The sequence below is a fragment of the Nyctibius grandis genome, chromosome 1 (assembly GCF_013368605.1).
Source record: "Nyctibius grandis isolate bNycGra1 chromosome 1, bNycGra1.pri, whole genome shotgun sequence".
Taxonomy (NCBI): Eukaryota; Metazoa; Chordata; class Aves; order Nyctibiiformes; family Nyctibiidae; genus Nyctibius; species Nyctibius grandis.
Window position 1 is genome coordinate 116649363 of NC_090658.1, and position 14453 is coordinate 116663815.

The following is a 14453-nucleotide window of genomic DNA, read 5'->3' on the forward strand; positions in this document are numbered from 1 at the left end:
TCACAACACATTTGGTTCACTACTGACTGCAGCACAGATGACAACACAGATAAGCCACAAGAGTAACTTGCCTCTGCTTTCAAATATAATGAAATACTTAGTTGAAATTACAATGCAGAGAAAATTCTTGTGCTTTTTTTCTGATCCAAAAGCTAAAAAAGACACTAAATCTTATCACATGCTGATAGACTATAGTACAGTAAAAAACATCCTTTCAGCAATTACATCTTTTCATTATCTGTGACTGCTTCTCTCTTCACTGACTGAAGCTGAGCGACTGCACCTCTAAATTTTCAGAAACCAGGCGTAGATAGCCAAAAGAAAGGAACAAGTGCAATTTAAGAAATAAAAAATATCTTTGAGATATTCAAGGCTTAAATTTTCTATCACTTAAAAATGGGAGCACCTCCCCCCTGCAAAACTTGTTTTCTTAAAATAGGAACCCAAGAACAGAAGGTCCCATACTACCAATTGCTTAAGAAACAGTAACAACACTAAAAAAAATACATGAGTCTATCAACTACCAATGTCCTGGTATAACTCAGTAAAACTTCTGCTTTTAAGAGTTTTCTCCTTTGCTCTATGAAGGGTATGATGTAAACTATAAGGAAGTGTGGACTTAACAGTCAGCATGCTGCTATCTATTAAAAAAATAATAATGAAGAAGAGCTTGCCTATCATACCATCATCCACAACAGCAGTAAGAAGGGATCATACACCTTCATGATCTACACATGATGTTGAACTACTACATCATCAGCACCAAAAAGCATCTAAAACAAGTTTCACAGGAAGACCAGAAATTGTTTCCTGATTATCGCATGTTGGTGTTTTCCTTCTATATATGTGTGATAAGTGGTACAGTGTCTCTCAGCCAGTGCATGGGAAATGGAGGATATCCTTTGTTGGGAATAAGCCCAGCGTGTTATTTTTCAGTTTGAAAGTGTTTAGGTTAAAAGTAGGAAGCTCACATTTCTGCTTGTGCAGATAAACAACTTTTTTCCTATGCTTGTTAATACTACGAGATAGGTAATGTATCACTCACCAGGCATTCTTTTTATACTGTTTGCACAATTTTCTGTGTAAAGAATTAGACTGTTCTGGATGGAAAACACAGTTCTAAAAGAATGATATACCAAAACTCAGAATTAGCTTAAAGGCCAAAGATGTGCTCAAGTGTCTTTTTATTAACGGAAAGTCTTTTCTTTTAACACTTCGCAGTCCCAAAGCATACGTGTAATATGTTACTTCATAACAACCTGCTTTCCAGTCATTTCACAGTTCTCAAAATAAGCAAACTAAGGTTGAGACCAACATTTCCCATTCTACATCATAACTACTGTACTTTTATTTTACAACATTTTTTCCCAGGGAAACCGGTTCTGTTTAACATCTTTGTCGGTGACACGGACAGTGGGATTGAGTGTGCCCTCAGCAAGTTTGCTGACGACGCCAAGCTGTGCGGTGTGGTCAACACGCTGGAGGGAAGGGATGCCATCCAGAGGGACCTTGACAGGCTTGAGAGCTGGGCCTGTGCAAACCACATGAAGCTCAACAAGGCCAAGTGCAAGGTCCTGCATGTGGGTTGGGGCAATCCCAAGCACAAATACAGGCTGGGTGGAGAATGGATTGAGAGCAGCCCTGAGGAGAAGGACTTGGGGGTGATGGTTGACGAGAAGCTCAACATGAGCCAGCAGTGCATGCTTGCAGCCCAGAAGGCCAACCGTATCCTGGGCTGCATCAAAAGCAGTGTGGCCAGCAGGTCGAGGGAGGTGATTCTGCCCCTCTACTCTGCTCTCGTGAGACCCCACCTGGAGTACTGCGTCCAGCTCTGGGGCTCCCAACATAAGAAGGACATGGAGCTGTTGGAATGAGTCCAGAGAAGGGCCACGAAGATGATCAGAGGGCTGGAGCACCTCTCCTATGAAGAGAGGCTGAGAGAGTTGGGGCTCTTCAGCCTGGAGAAGAGAAGGCTCCGGGGAGACCTCATAGCAGCCTTCCAGTATGTGAAGGGGGCCTACAGAAAAGCAGGAGAGGGACTTTTTACAAGGGCAAGTAGTGATAGGATGAGGGGGAACGGTTTTAAACTGAAAGAGGAAAGATTTAGATTAGATATTAGGAAGAAATTCTTTACTGTGAGGGTGGTGAGACACTGGAACAGGTTGCCCAAAGAAGTTGTGGCTGCCCCCTCCTTGGCAGTGTTTAAGGCCAGGTTGGATGGGGCTTTGAGCAACCTGGTCTAGAGGAAAGGTATCCCTGCCTGTGGCAGGGGGTTGGAGCTAGATGATCTTTAAGGTCCCTTCCAACCCAAACCATTCTATGATTCTATTCGATGATTATAACCCCTTGTACAGAACTAGTGAGAGCACTCTGCCACCAGACTGACAGAAAATACTAACCTATTTCAGATAAATGCTTTTTCTGTCTGTGAGTGAACTGAACACAACTCTTCGGTCAATTCAGTCACAAGTAGATTTAAAAGCAGCTAACCTGGAAGCCTAGAATGAAACCAAAGCATGTTCGTCCTCAATTTACCATCCAGAACTGTTCCAAACTAGTATCAAGAAAGAAATACAGGGGGTGAACTAAGGCATTATAAAACTGCCTTCATTTGTATTTCCTTCAGTACAAGTTCCCTCTACAGATTTGTTTCATCAAATATACAGTGCATTAAATGAAAACATATAAGCTAGTACAATTTGGTGCCTTGATCTGTGATTACATTATTTCAGGATTAACTACTAAGGAAGAACTGGCTTTTTCTACAGATTTTCTAAAACTTTTTTTCCTAAATCTAAGGAAAAAACTTTTTTTTTTAAGAATGAGCATTTTTGAGGCATATTAAAAAAAAAAGATGGTGATAAAGAGTAATTAAAACAGGTAAGCAGAACAAACAAAATAACTTAAGATAGCATGTATGAAAGGAAGGAAGTACCAGGAATGGCTGGTTTAGTTGAAAATCCGTCCAATTTCAACAGGACAAAACTCACAAATATTTCTAGCAATAAAGAGATCCACATATCCAAAGCAGGTATTGTATTAGAAACCAGACCCATTATAAAGATATTCTTGGAGAAACTGAATCATTGAGCAGGCAAGAAATTCTTGCCCTTGAAACATTTCCAGTTTATAATTCCAAGAGCCCTGAACTAGGAGAGCGCTAGGATAGCAAATGATTTTCCAAAACCACCTGAAAAGAAGCCAGAGACGCTCCAGGATTTATTTTTTCTTAAAGAGCTTAATATCTTCTCTACACCAAAAGTACATTGCTTCTAGCCTCAACGGAGAGTTTTCTGCCAAGACTGCAGGAAAGTAAAAAAAATCCAGAACACAGAATATTACACTCAATTAATTACACACTTAATTGCTCTCTTCTTTTAACAGCCTAATGAATAGAGCAAGTTTCAGTTTCAGTTATGTATACATGTAGCACAAAGTTTCTAGTGCAATAAAGGAGACAGGACTGATTTGAAATGTCTGTGCTACGATCAGACATGTTCATGTAACCAGTAGTAAACACTCAGAATAAATAACCCCTATGCCCCTTGCCTTCCACCCAGAGTACTTAGGAGCTAACACGTAGGGGGTTTTCTGTACAACCTGAAAAGAGAACATTATATGTCACGGAAGCTGACAGCCTCAATTAAACTTAAGAGAATCCACATCATCTTAGATACCAGGCCAGTGGACCACCACGCATCGGTGGAGCTTTTTCCTCTCTTCACTTCTTTGGCCAGAACCTGGCTGCACTATTGACTCAATTTACATTTCTGAGTCAGTAGTCTGAAAAGTATCCCAAGGCACACACAACTCATTTCAGCCTTCCTGAGGCACACATCAAAGCGATATACCAGGAAGCCAGCTGGCAAGAAGTAGGTTCCAAATGTTTGCATAAACTGCAAGTTAACTATTAAACTATTGGCAAACAGCCCAATTCCAGTCAGAGGCACTTGCCCTCATTAAAGCCCAACAAAATAAAACAAAAACAAAGTCTCTAAACTAAGCCACTCAAGATGTTACCTATGTAAAACAAACATCTCATTTTAACGGTCAGATTCAGTTTGGCTTTTACTCACTCCCTGCACTGTGTACCTGCATAAGGCATCTTCTTGCCATTTAAAATCAAAGCTGACTGTCCTTTCTAGTAAATCAAATTACCTTCTTTTCCCTCTACTAACAGCTTTGCACACAAAAGAAACAGCTACAGTAATTTTTTTTTTCTTTTAAGAAAAGCATAGTTCTCTCAGACATTCCTAGTCTCAAATGTCATACCTATCTTGTTGAAAAGTCTGCAGGAAAAGCTGAAGCATTATTTCATTTACAGACAATACTATGATACCCATTGTCAACTCTTTTATAATCCTGAAGTTCAAGAGACAGTAATTTTTTGGTTTTGCAATGGAAATTTAGCTTTGGCATTAACAATGGAGAGAATGGGCACATGTACACAGATAATTCAGTCAGACATGAGCTCAGTCAGACCATACTTCAAGCTGGCCGGACATGAGCCAGCTCTAGCTCACAAGTCATGTAGCTGTGTTAGCACAGCGCTGTGCCCACACTAATAAACCCTGCTGAGAGGAAGGGTATATTAGGCTGGGCACAGTCTTACACTGTCTGGCCAACTTCAATCAGGGACAGAGGATGCTGGGTCTGTCTGCGCCCATCCACGTACATATGTACTCCTGCTCTGTAAGACTCCCAACTTCTGCGCATCTCTTCTACTGAAGATTTTTTGCTTCTTATGTTGTAAACTAGAAGGCTAGAGCACAGCATCATACATTTGAGATTTTAAATATCCTCCTTGACCATAACCATGGTAACTCCTTGTAGCTGGTCCAATCAAGACTTAAAAAAGAGAATAATTACTAGTGCTACAGGCTAATGAGGGGCTAGGGCAATTGAATGGATGCTATTTACACAAAAGTACTTCCAAGACCTCTGAAACACTGTCCTTTATAGTAGTAGTATTTCCCCCAGGCATTTATTCTGTTGTGGAATTCAAGAATTGTAAGTCAGTTCTTGTCAACATCTCAAAAACAGAGGACACATTTTAAGTAATATTCACGTCTATCTCAAAGTAAACAAACAAATAGAAAATTAAGCTATTCACTGGAAAAACAATGAATCCTAGTTCTTCGAAAAAGCCAGAAAACAAGACTATGAAAAGAGATCAGGTAATACAACAAATCACTAGTTCTTTAAAGTTTTGCTCCAAAGACACATGCAACTGAACTCATCTTTGCCTGTGCAAGGAAATTACTCTGTGTTCAAAGGATGGAAAAACCCCATGTCTCAATAATGTACTGACATAGAAACCAAAGGACAGGTGTGCACCCCTGAGCTCAAATAACTAGCCCAAAAGATCAAGGAATAAAACTGTAACATGAACACATTAATAACACTGAGTTTTCCTTAATAACAAATGCCCTGGAGCAGCTTAAGGCTGACACAACTTCTCCATTTTATATTTTTCATTTAAAAAAGGAGATTAAAAAAAAAAACAAAACAGCCAACCAAAACAGATTTATTGAGCTACATACTTGATTTTTAGGAAGTGCAGTAAGAAACTCTTCAATTATACAACACTATCTGTGCCAGCCCCTTCAGTCTTGCCCGTGAAAAGGCAGACAGGGTAAGAAAGCCAGTTACAACAGCGTGAGACTTCTGTCTCTATTTCAAAGTAACTTCTTCTCACTACCTTTAACTTTTCTATTGTCTAAAATAAGCGTTCCATGTTTTGAAACAAACTGTAGATTGTTGACTAAAAAAACAGTCATGCCAGTATTTAAGATATCTTCAGCAACCTTCAAACTCGAAGCCATTGACGTGAACTGGAGAAGTTTAGCTTATTCAAAAAGCGAATTTAATTTGGGCAGATAGTCTTTGAGACAAGTTTTAAATTTTCTTACACCCAACAGAATTTTAAAAATAGAACTTATATTTGGATTTATGCTTTAACATTCATCATTCGGGTCAATTTGTATATTCATGTGTCACTGTGAATGTAAAACCCATAAAAAGGTATGATCCAAACAAGCTGAGGCAGACTCAGGTACCAAAAATCAGAGAACGGTGACAAAGAAGATGGTTTAAGGAAAGATTTATGTTAATTTTCATTGGAATAGCCTGCATGCTGCAAAAATACTAGACAGTATTAGTCAATATTTAGGTTTGCAATAGCATCTGTAAAGTATGATCTGAGATCTAATATAGCATGCTTATATTTCTTAGCTAAAAATTACTTATCTGACTTCAGAAACATGAATTCAGTATCCTTAGAGGACTCGATCACAGTGAGATTTTTGTGAGAGTAAAAAATAAGTATTTTTCATTTTGATTTACAATATGTGCAGGAACACTCAAAATAATACTGGCTAGAACAAGTTCTAACAAACATTCACTGCTGGTGACAATCAAGACAATTAAATATTTTTTTGGCTAAGTGGCAATGTTGGATATGCACCTCTAATGTACTATAGCTGTAAAGGTCATATATCATGCACACCTGCACAAAAAAATCTCAGTGCACAATTTTCAGAGAGAAGCTGAATCTTACCCTTAGTGACAGAAGGAATGCTTTTTCCGTCTGAATTACTTAAATTGAGTAACTAGTCCATTCAAGTTTTAAAACCCCATCAGACTTTGAAAATACGGGAGTTTGTCTTCCCCAATCCATTAATTAAAAAGAAACAAAGCGTTCAGCTTCTAACTACAGCTAATACTTTGTCTTAAATACAAAAATATTTGTTGTCCCCCTGCCCTTTGTTATCCAAAGCATGGAACAGCTCCAGTTAACAAAATGCAATTTGTTAGAGCTGAATTAGAGAAATAGGTAACATACATCCAAAGAAAAACCTGACATAAATGACACACAAAGAAGTCATGCATAAAATTTTACTTTTCTTTAAATGCAAAAATCTAATAATATAAGTAAATACAACCAGACTATAGAATTGTTTAGAGGGGTGTACTGTTGTATTTGGACATGTACATACAACAGGTATACAGTGTCTATTCTACAAAGCAAAATGTAAACTGATGAATCTCCATCTTAAATGTAGTCAAGACCATATGGGCTGGGGGGGGGGGGGGGAGCAGGGGGCGACCCAGAAATAAACTAAAGAAAATTAAATTAAATTAAAATTAATTTAAAATTGATTATCTGAATGAAGACTTCTTGGCTCATTTAAAAAACATTAAAAATATATTTCAAAATTAACAAATTTATTGTTTGTCCAGAAGGTGAATAAAATGACTTAAGCAGAAGCATAGGTATTTTTATAGTCTGGTCAGATATTCTCCATGTAACATTTGCATCTATATCCTACTATTTATCTCCTACCAAGCCAAAAAAACCTTAGTGAATGCACTGTAGAACCAAAACCAAAACAAGAGTGAAATGCAGGTGTAGTTTGCTGTACCATTCCCTAACACCAGAAGGCCTGCTGTTAGTTTCCCTAAAACCAACCTGCAGAGATAAAACATATAGTTAACCTACAGTTAAGCCTTTCAAGTGAAGAGCTTTTCAAGAGAAAAGCTGCAATTCGAGTAGGGCATTGAGCAGAAGCTACAGCCAAGAGTCATACTTGAAGCCACACAACAACGTTTCTTTATCAAAACAGAGAATAATATTTACTGCCATGATTATGTCACTATATACCACATATTAAAGACAGTAATAAAATATTTCACAACAAAGCAAAATTATTATTGAAAGTAAGCTATATAGTTCCTATTTAGAAATTCTTTTCTGAGCAGCTATCAAAAACTACTTTTTCCGCAAACCTCCACTTGAATTTCCTACTGCCACTAGCCAGTTTTGGAACTGATAGCAAAAGGCAAATTACAGGTTGTTTTTTTAGTAATTCAGTATGTGACATTAATAAATTATGGTTAGCTTAAATTCACTTTATCATGAAAAGTCAGAGAATGTAGATGTGAATCTGCAGAAGTTATTTTCCAACATGAATACGTGAATGGCACCAAACAACTGAGTTTTCAAACAGCAACATCAGCAACGATTTGTATTACTTACTGGTATATAATAGATATTCATTTTAGGGGCTTCATTGGCAGTCATTAGCATTCCTAAAAAAAAGATTTCCACATTTAAAAATACTGGTCACAAGAGGATAACACTACTTTTTTTTAAAACATATATATACATACTTGTGGCATTTAATTCACAGGAAGCGGATTTCTAGACAGGACTTAAAATATCTTTGCAGGAAAAGAAATGGGAAAAAAATGAAAAATTTGCTGGCACAAAAAAAAAAAAGAATTAGAATGGCAACCTGAGTATTTGTAGGGAAAGAACGCTTCATGGGTTAGGGGAGGAGGGATGAAATCACATTACCTGTAGCTCATACAGTACATATTCTTGGCCTGCAACAGAATAGCTAATAGGGACCCATAATAAATCGTTGCGTCAAATGCTAAAGAAAGAAAGGTCCGATAGCTGCACAATTAATGAAGATTCATTTCCACCATATTCATCCCCTTTTGTCCTCTATCTTAACTGTTCAGCACACTTCAATCAACACTAAGTCCTGACAACTGCGGGCTGCCAATTTTCATTACAAATTTAAATAGTTCATCCCAAAATACTGTTTAGAACAAATCTAGTTACTATTGCACTTAAAACCTACCTTGGGCATAAACTTATATTATTAGTAAAGGAGGGGGTGGGTTTTCGGTTGTTTTGGTTTTTCACACACACCTATAGTCTAAACAAAGTCATAAATCATAACATGGTTTACACCTTCACTCATATTTCATCTTGGGAAATCAACACAACAGTAGCTTCTCAACACAAAATGAGAAACAGGATATTGCGGCTCCAAGCGCAGTAATATTAGTGATATTAGCCAACCGGGGCAAATGTAAAAATTGAAATATCTACGAATATACCTAAGAAACACCATGAATGAGGGTTGTAAATACTCTGAATATAAAAAACTACTGTAGAAATATTAAAATCCATGGAAAATCTCCAACCGCCACAAGATTTCACCCAAGTTCAAAAAGATAAATACTCTCAGTTTCCTTCTACATAAGGGAGCAATCAGGACATTTGGCATATACTTTCACATTTATCTCCATTTTGTCTTTCCAACGTAGCTGATCACCAGGTAATACAAAAGATGGAATATGAAGAAGAGAGCAATCAAGTTAGATAACATTCTGATCTAGAAGTACTGTAACATATGCCACTGAGACTATGAATAATTGGGTCAATTACTACACACCCAGAGGGTACAAATATAATTTACACCCAACTAGAGGAACGCAATTAACATGGGTGGAGTAATCCTTCCTACCTAATCCTTTTATTAAAAATACACAACGCAGCTGGACTTAAAATGTCAGAAAAAAGGGGGCTTGCTTTCCTGGCAAAGCAAGAAATTTGTGAAAGCTTAGTCAGCAAACTGAGGCTAAAAACCATACCTGGAAAGGTTTGCAGGGAATTTAAGGAAAAAGCAAGAATTTGTAGTATATATACATATATACACACACACACACATAATGTACTATAGTATAGTATATAGATTATATGCTCCCTTAACATATCAGCATGCTCACTACTATTTCACAAGCCAAAGCATTTCTCCATTGACTGAATATGAATCACCAGAGATAAAAGGACAGAAATTAATTCTGCAGGTGCTTCAAAGATGACAGTAAATGGAAAACCTCCTCTTTGAGAGTCTTCCACTCATAATAATTAAAGGAGGGGAAAAACAGACTTCGGAACAGTACATGGGCGTATACTACAGGAGAAATAAAAGAATTAAAAAAAGGAACAACTCTGTGAAAGAAGAAGTCTACTCCACGAATTTGCATTGTTTCAGCTTGTTAGTTTAACCAATTTTTATGGGAAGAGAGACCACACCCTAACAAACTACACAGCAGCCTAGTTTGATCACCTTAAAAGGGAAATAAATGAGAACTCTTTTTTCAGAGAAGAGGTTTTAATAAGACCATCTTTAGAAAGTGGTCTGCAATGTAGTACCATCAATTTAAAGGAATAAAAACATGACTATGAAGTGGCAGTAAAAGGTAGCAGCAGTTTTAGAAAATGCAAATTTTTAGCTTAAAATTTTTTTTTCCAGTACTTTAAACAAATGAGGCACAGATTTCTATACACTGAAGTTGCTGTTAAGTTTCATTTATATTCTACAACTTAACCGAAGCTGAGTCAAGGCTACTCAGGTTAGTGGTAAACCTTGTTTCCCCCAGCCCCATTCTGTGCATGTGTGATCAGAGACAAGAGATTCATAACTAGTTTAAGAGATCCACTAAAGTTTGTTGTCATGTAGTTTGGTCAAAGGTACACAAGGGTTTGCTTCCCAAGAAAGGCAGTAATACTGAAGATGCTTGGTAAAATAATTGAACTTAAAAAACCCCCACTGACAACAAAACTCCCACAAAACGAATGACAAAGAGTAATTCACATTACACTGATCCACAGTTTACCATAAATCATAGAATCATAGAATGGTTTGGGTTGAAAGGGACCTTTAAAGGTCATCCAGTCCAACCCCCTTGCAATGAGCAGGAATATCTTCCACTTGACCAGGTTGCTCAGAGCCCCATCCAACCTGGCCTTGAATGTTTCCACGGATGGGGCATCTACCACCTCTCTGGGCAACCTGTTCCAGTGTTTCACCACCCTCATCGCAAAAAAAATTCTTCCTTATATCTAGTCTAAATCTACCCTTTTTTGGTTTAAAACCATTACCCCTCGTCCTATTGCAACAGGCCCTGCCAAAAGGTTTGTCCCCATCCTTCCTACAAGCCTCCTTTAAGTACCAAAGCCTGCAATAAGGTCTCCCTGGAGCCTTCTCTTCTTTAGGCTCAACAGCCCCAACTCTCTCAGCCTTTTCTCATAGGAGAGGTGCTCCAGCCCTCTGACCATTTTTGTGGCCCTCCTCTGGACCCACTCCTATGCTGAGGGCTCCAGAGCTGGACCCAGTACTCCAGGTGGAGTCTCACAAGAGCAGAGTAGAGGGGCAGAATCACCTCCCTCGACCTGCTGGCCACACTGCTTTTGATGCAGCCCAGGATACGGTTGGCCTGCTAGGCTGTGAGCACACATTGCCAGCTCATGCCCAGCTTTTCATCCACCAGCACCCTCAAGTCCTTCTCCACAGGGCTGCTCTCAATCCCTTCATCCCCCAGCCTGTACTGATACCAGGGGTTGCCCCAACCCAGGTGCAGGACCTCGCACTTGAACTTGTTGAACCTCATGAGGTTCACATGGGCCCACTTGTCAAGCTTGTCCAGGTCCCTCTGGATGGCATCCCACCCCTCAGGTGTGTCAGCTGCACCACTCAGCTTGGCATCACCTGCAGACTTGCTGAGGGTGTAGTCGATCCCACTATGTCACTGATGAAGATATTAAACAGTACTGGTCCCAATACAGATGCCTGACGGACACCACTTGTCACTGATCTCCATCTGGACATTGAGCCATTGACCACTACCCTCCGGAAGCATCCCATCCAACCAACTCCTCATCCAACTAACAGTCCACCCATCAAATCCATATCTCTCCAATTTAGAGAGAAGGATGTTGTGGGGGACTGTGTCAAAGGCCTTACCGAAGTCCAGATAGATGACATTCGTAGCTCTTCCCTTATCCACTGATATAGTCACTATTTCAGAAATATTTCAGAATGTTTTATGTTACGATGGAGCTTCACTTTTCCAATTTTTTTTAATAATTGTGACAATACAATGTTAAAACTATTTCATAAGGGTGAGGTTAGGGTATGGGCTTCGTGAGCAGCAGGTTCACATGAAGTGTTAAAACACAAGCTAGGCAAAGATCTCTTGGGTTTCCTGTGCAGTGCTGGCTTCACAAACACCCAGCGGTGCTCTGAGAATGCTGGGTCACCAATGAGAGCACTGAGCCATAGCCATGCTGGTACTTAAATGATATTGTATTTCCAGCTTTCCACAACCGCAAGCTCATATTACTGAAAGTATTTCCCTATTTGCAGATGTTCAACCGTTATTATTCTTTAAATTCTGAATGAGCATGATGTGGTGCAAGGCATCTTAAATTCTAAAGCAACCGTATTTATGACAAACATGCAATGCTCCACCTCTTATCTTAAATCTCTTAATTTCCACTGCAACATGTTCTAGTTTTTCCCCTCTGCCTCCATATGGTTATAAAATACAACCTACTTTTCAACCCACAACAGTTCTTACTAAAAGACATCAACCTGTCCCCCTACAGACATGGTTGAGAAAAGAACAATAAGAAAAGCAGGACTGACTTAAGGAGGAGACACAGGACTGGAATGCACAATCTAGATTACTGATCTAGATCACAGACACGTGAAAAAGCAATGTCCAGTAAACAAATTAGGGAGATATGTGCATTCAGTTCTTTGTGCTACAAGATTCTTCCTGCAGAGTCTCATGAAAATCATTTCTGCAAAACCACTTGAGGCATGTCTGCATACCACAGAGGCTATAGAGCGTCCATAGCTGAGTAACGTACATCCTTGCAGATATTCAAACTTGACTGGTTATGACCTGAGCAACCTGATCAGGCTTTGAAGTTGGAGCTAACTTCAAGTTTGGCCCTGCTTTGAGCAGGAAATACAGGACCCCCAGAGGTCCCTTCCAACCTAAACTACGCTAAGATTCTGCATTGTCAAATAACTTAATTCTGTTTCACTCCCTGTCATAAGCCCTTCATTATCAATGCTGCATGGATGTTAATTCACTTCTGGGTTCTGCTTTGGATCAAATCAATAAGCTCATCAAAGGTGAAACCTGGATGAAATGCTAAAGGTAATTTACTCCAATGACCTCTCTCTGTAGCCACTATGGATGAGAGATCAGGTTTGTCTACCTCCGTGTTGCAGAGTGCACGCTGTTACCACATAGTTATTCTCAAACACACCTAAATGAACTCATACAACCAGGGCACACAAGATGTACCCTCAGCGCCGTGCCATGAAGTCCCTGTTTTGGCAGGCTTCAATTCTTTGCTTACATTATTTCTGGCACTTTGATCTGTGAAAAACAAATATATGGAACACAAATAAAAATGGTATCAATGTCTTTTTGAGGGTTTAGAAAAACCTAGCCCAATTCCTAAGTAGTGAAACACCATTCTGTTTCAGAGCGGGCTAAACCTGAGCAGTATGGAAGTGAGTTAATATTTTCATCAGCAAGGTCCTGCAGACCATTACAGTTTCGCTGCTGCATAAGGTCAAAAATGCCCACCACCTCAGCAGGTATCGGTATTTAAGTGCTTATCTTACAAAAAAAAAAAAAAGAGGACACATTCTTAACTGAAGCTGGCAGAAAAGACAAGATAAGTTTTAACTCGTTAGAAATCTCAAACTCACTTATCTACAATCTTGAATTTGAGCTGCTAGTACGAATCAAAGTCCAAATCGTTCCGTCTTCACTGCTACCTCTCTCTAAAATTAAGATAATAGCAGAGTTTGCACCACAGGCATTCTCTGGATCAAGAATTTTGCCTTGTGCCATCCTAGTGGCCCTAATCTTTTTCAGTACTGCTTTCTAAAAAGGAAGTAGGTGTCACATAGTAGTTAAGAACTAAGCAACTCAGATCAAGCAGGGAAAATTAAGGCCAGTTGGAATCTGAGGTACAGCCAAAGTACATGTACACATATAACCACCATTTTAAAAAATATTTTTACTCATAAGGTAGGATGTGGAAACTCTGGTTAGAAGTGACCCTCAGTTTTGACCTCTAAACATAACGTTATGAGACGCAGAAAATTTGAAAACAGTCACAAAAAGCATGCAAATCTGTGCACTTAGCAACCTACACTTAAAACCAAAATATTCAATCTAAGGGAGGGTACAGTAAGTGCTGTATCTAAAATAAGGAAAGATAAACAGTTGTAAACATTTGTAAAAATTTGTAAACTTGTTGTAAAGAGATTTTTCCTTGCTCTAGAAAGCAAGCTCTAACTTATCTGGGACTTAGCCAAGAAAAAAGGCCAAAATTCCTATTCTTATTAAATGAAACTTCAGATCTTTGAAAGAGCAAATGAGGTCAATCACTCAAATGGCAGCACAGCAGCTTCTTACTGCAGAGAGGCTCCAATTTAATACAGGTGCAGAGGAAACAATGACACTAACTGACAAGTAACCATTTTTTCCTAGCTCTGTCATAAGGAGGAAAGTAGACCTAATTTGCATCACCTAAACAGAAAAAAAGACCACAGATTGGTTTAACACAAGTTTACCCTTTTGAACTTAGTACGACATTAATATATCTAACATACCTGAATTTGGATACAGGCAGACATCATTGATCTCATATTCTGGCTCCATTGAAGTAAATATTTTCCCCTGAAATTGTAGGAAGAAAATACATTATAAAGAACTCCAAACAATATAATTATATTTAGTAAATCTAAATATTAAGAATAGCCATCATAGAAGCTAAG

At 38.7% G+C, this 14453-nt stretch overlaps 1 protein-coding gene across 5 annotated transcripts in view; it reads right to left on the reverse strand.

Annotated features, from left to right (window-relative positions):
• NOL10 (nucleolar protein 10) overlaps positions 1 to 14453 on the reverse strand; it is a 64565-nt gene that overhangs the window by 32901 nt on the left and 17211 nt on the right. For all 5 annotated transcript variants that reach the window (XR_011048333.1, XR_011048334.1, XR_011048332.1 and 2 more), the window contains 2 exons: positions 14289 to 14355; positions 8039 to 8091 (listed from right to left, as the gene is read on the reverse strand). Coding sequence is in view for 1 of the 5 variants with exons in the window: in XM_068402546.1 (XP_068258647.1) it covers positions 8039 to 8091; positions 14289 to 14355 (120 nt within the window). In the remaining 4 variants the exon portion in view is untranslated. The remainder of the gene's footprint in view (positions 1 to 8038; positions 8092 to 14288; positions 14356 to 14453) is intronic.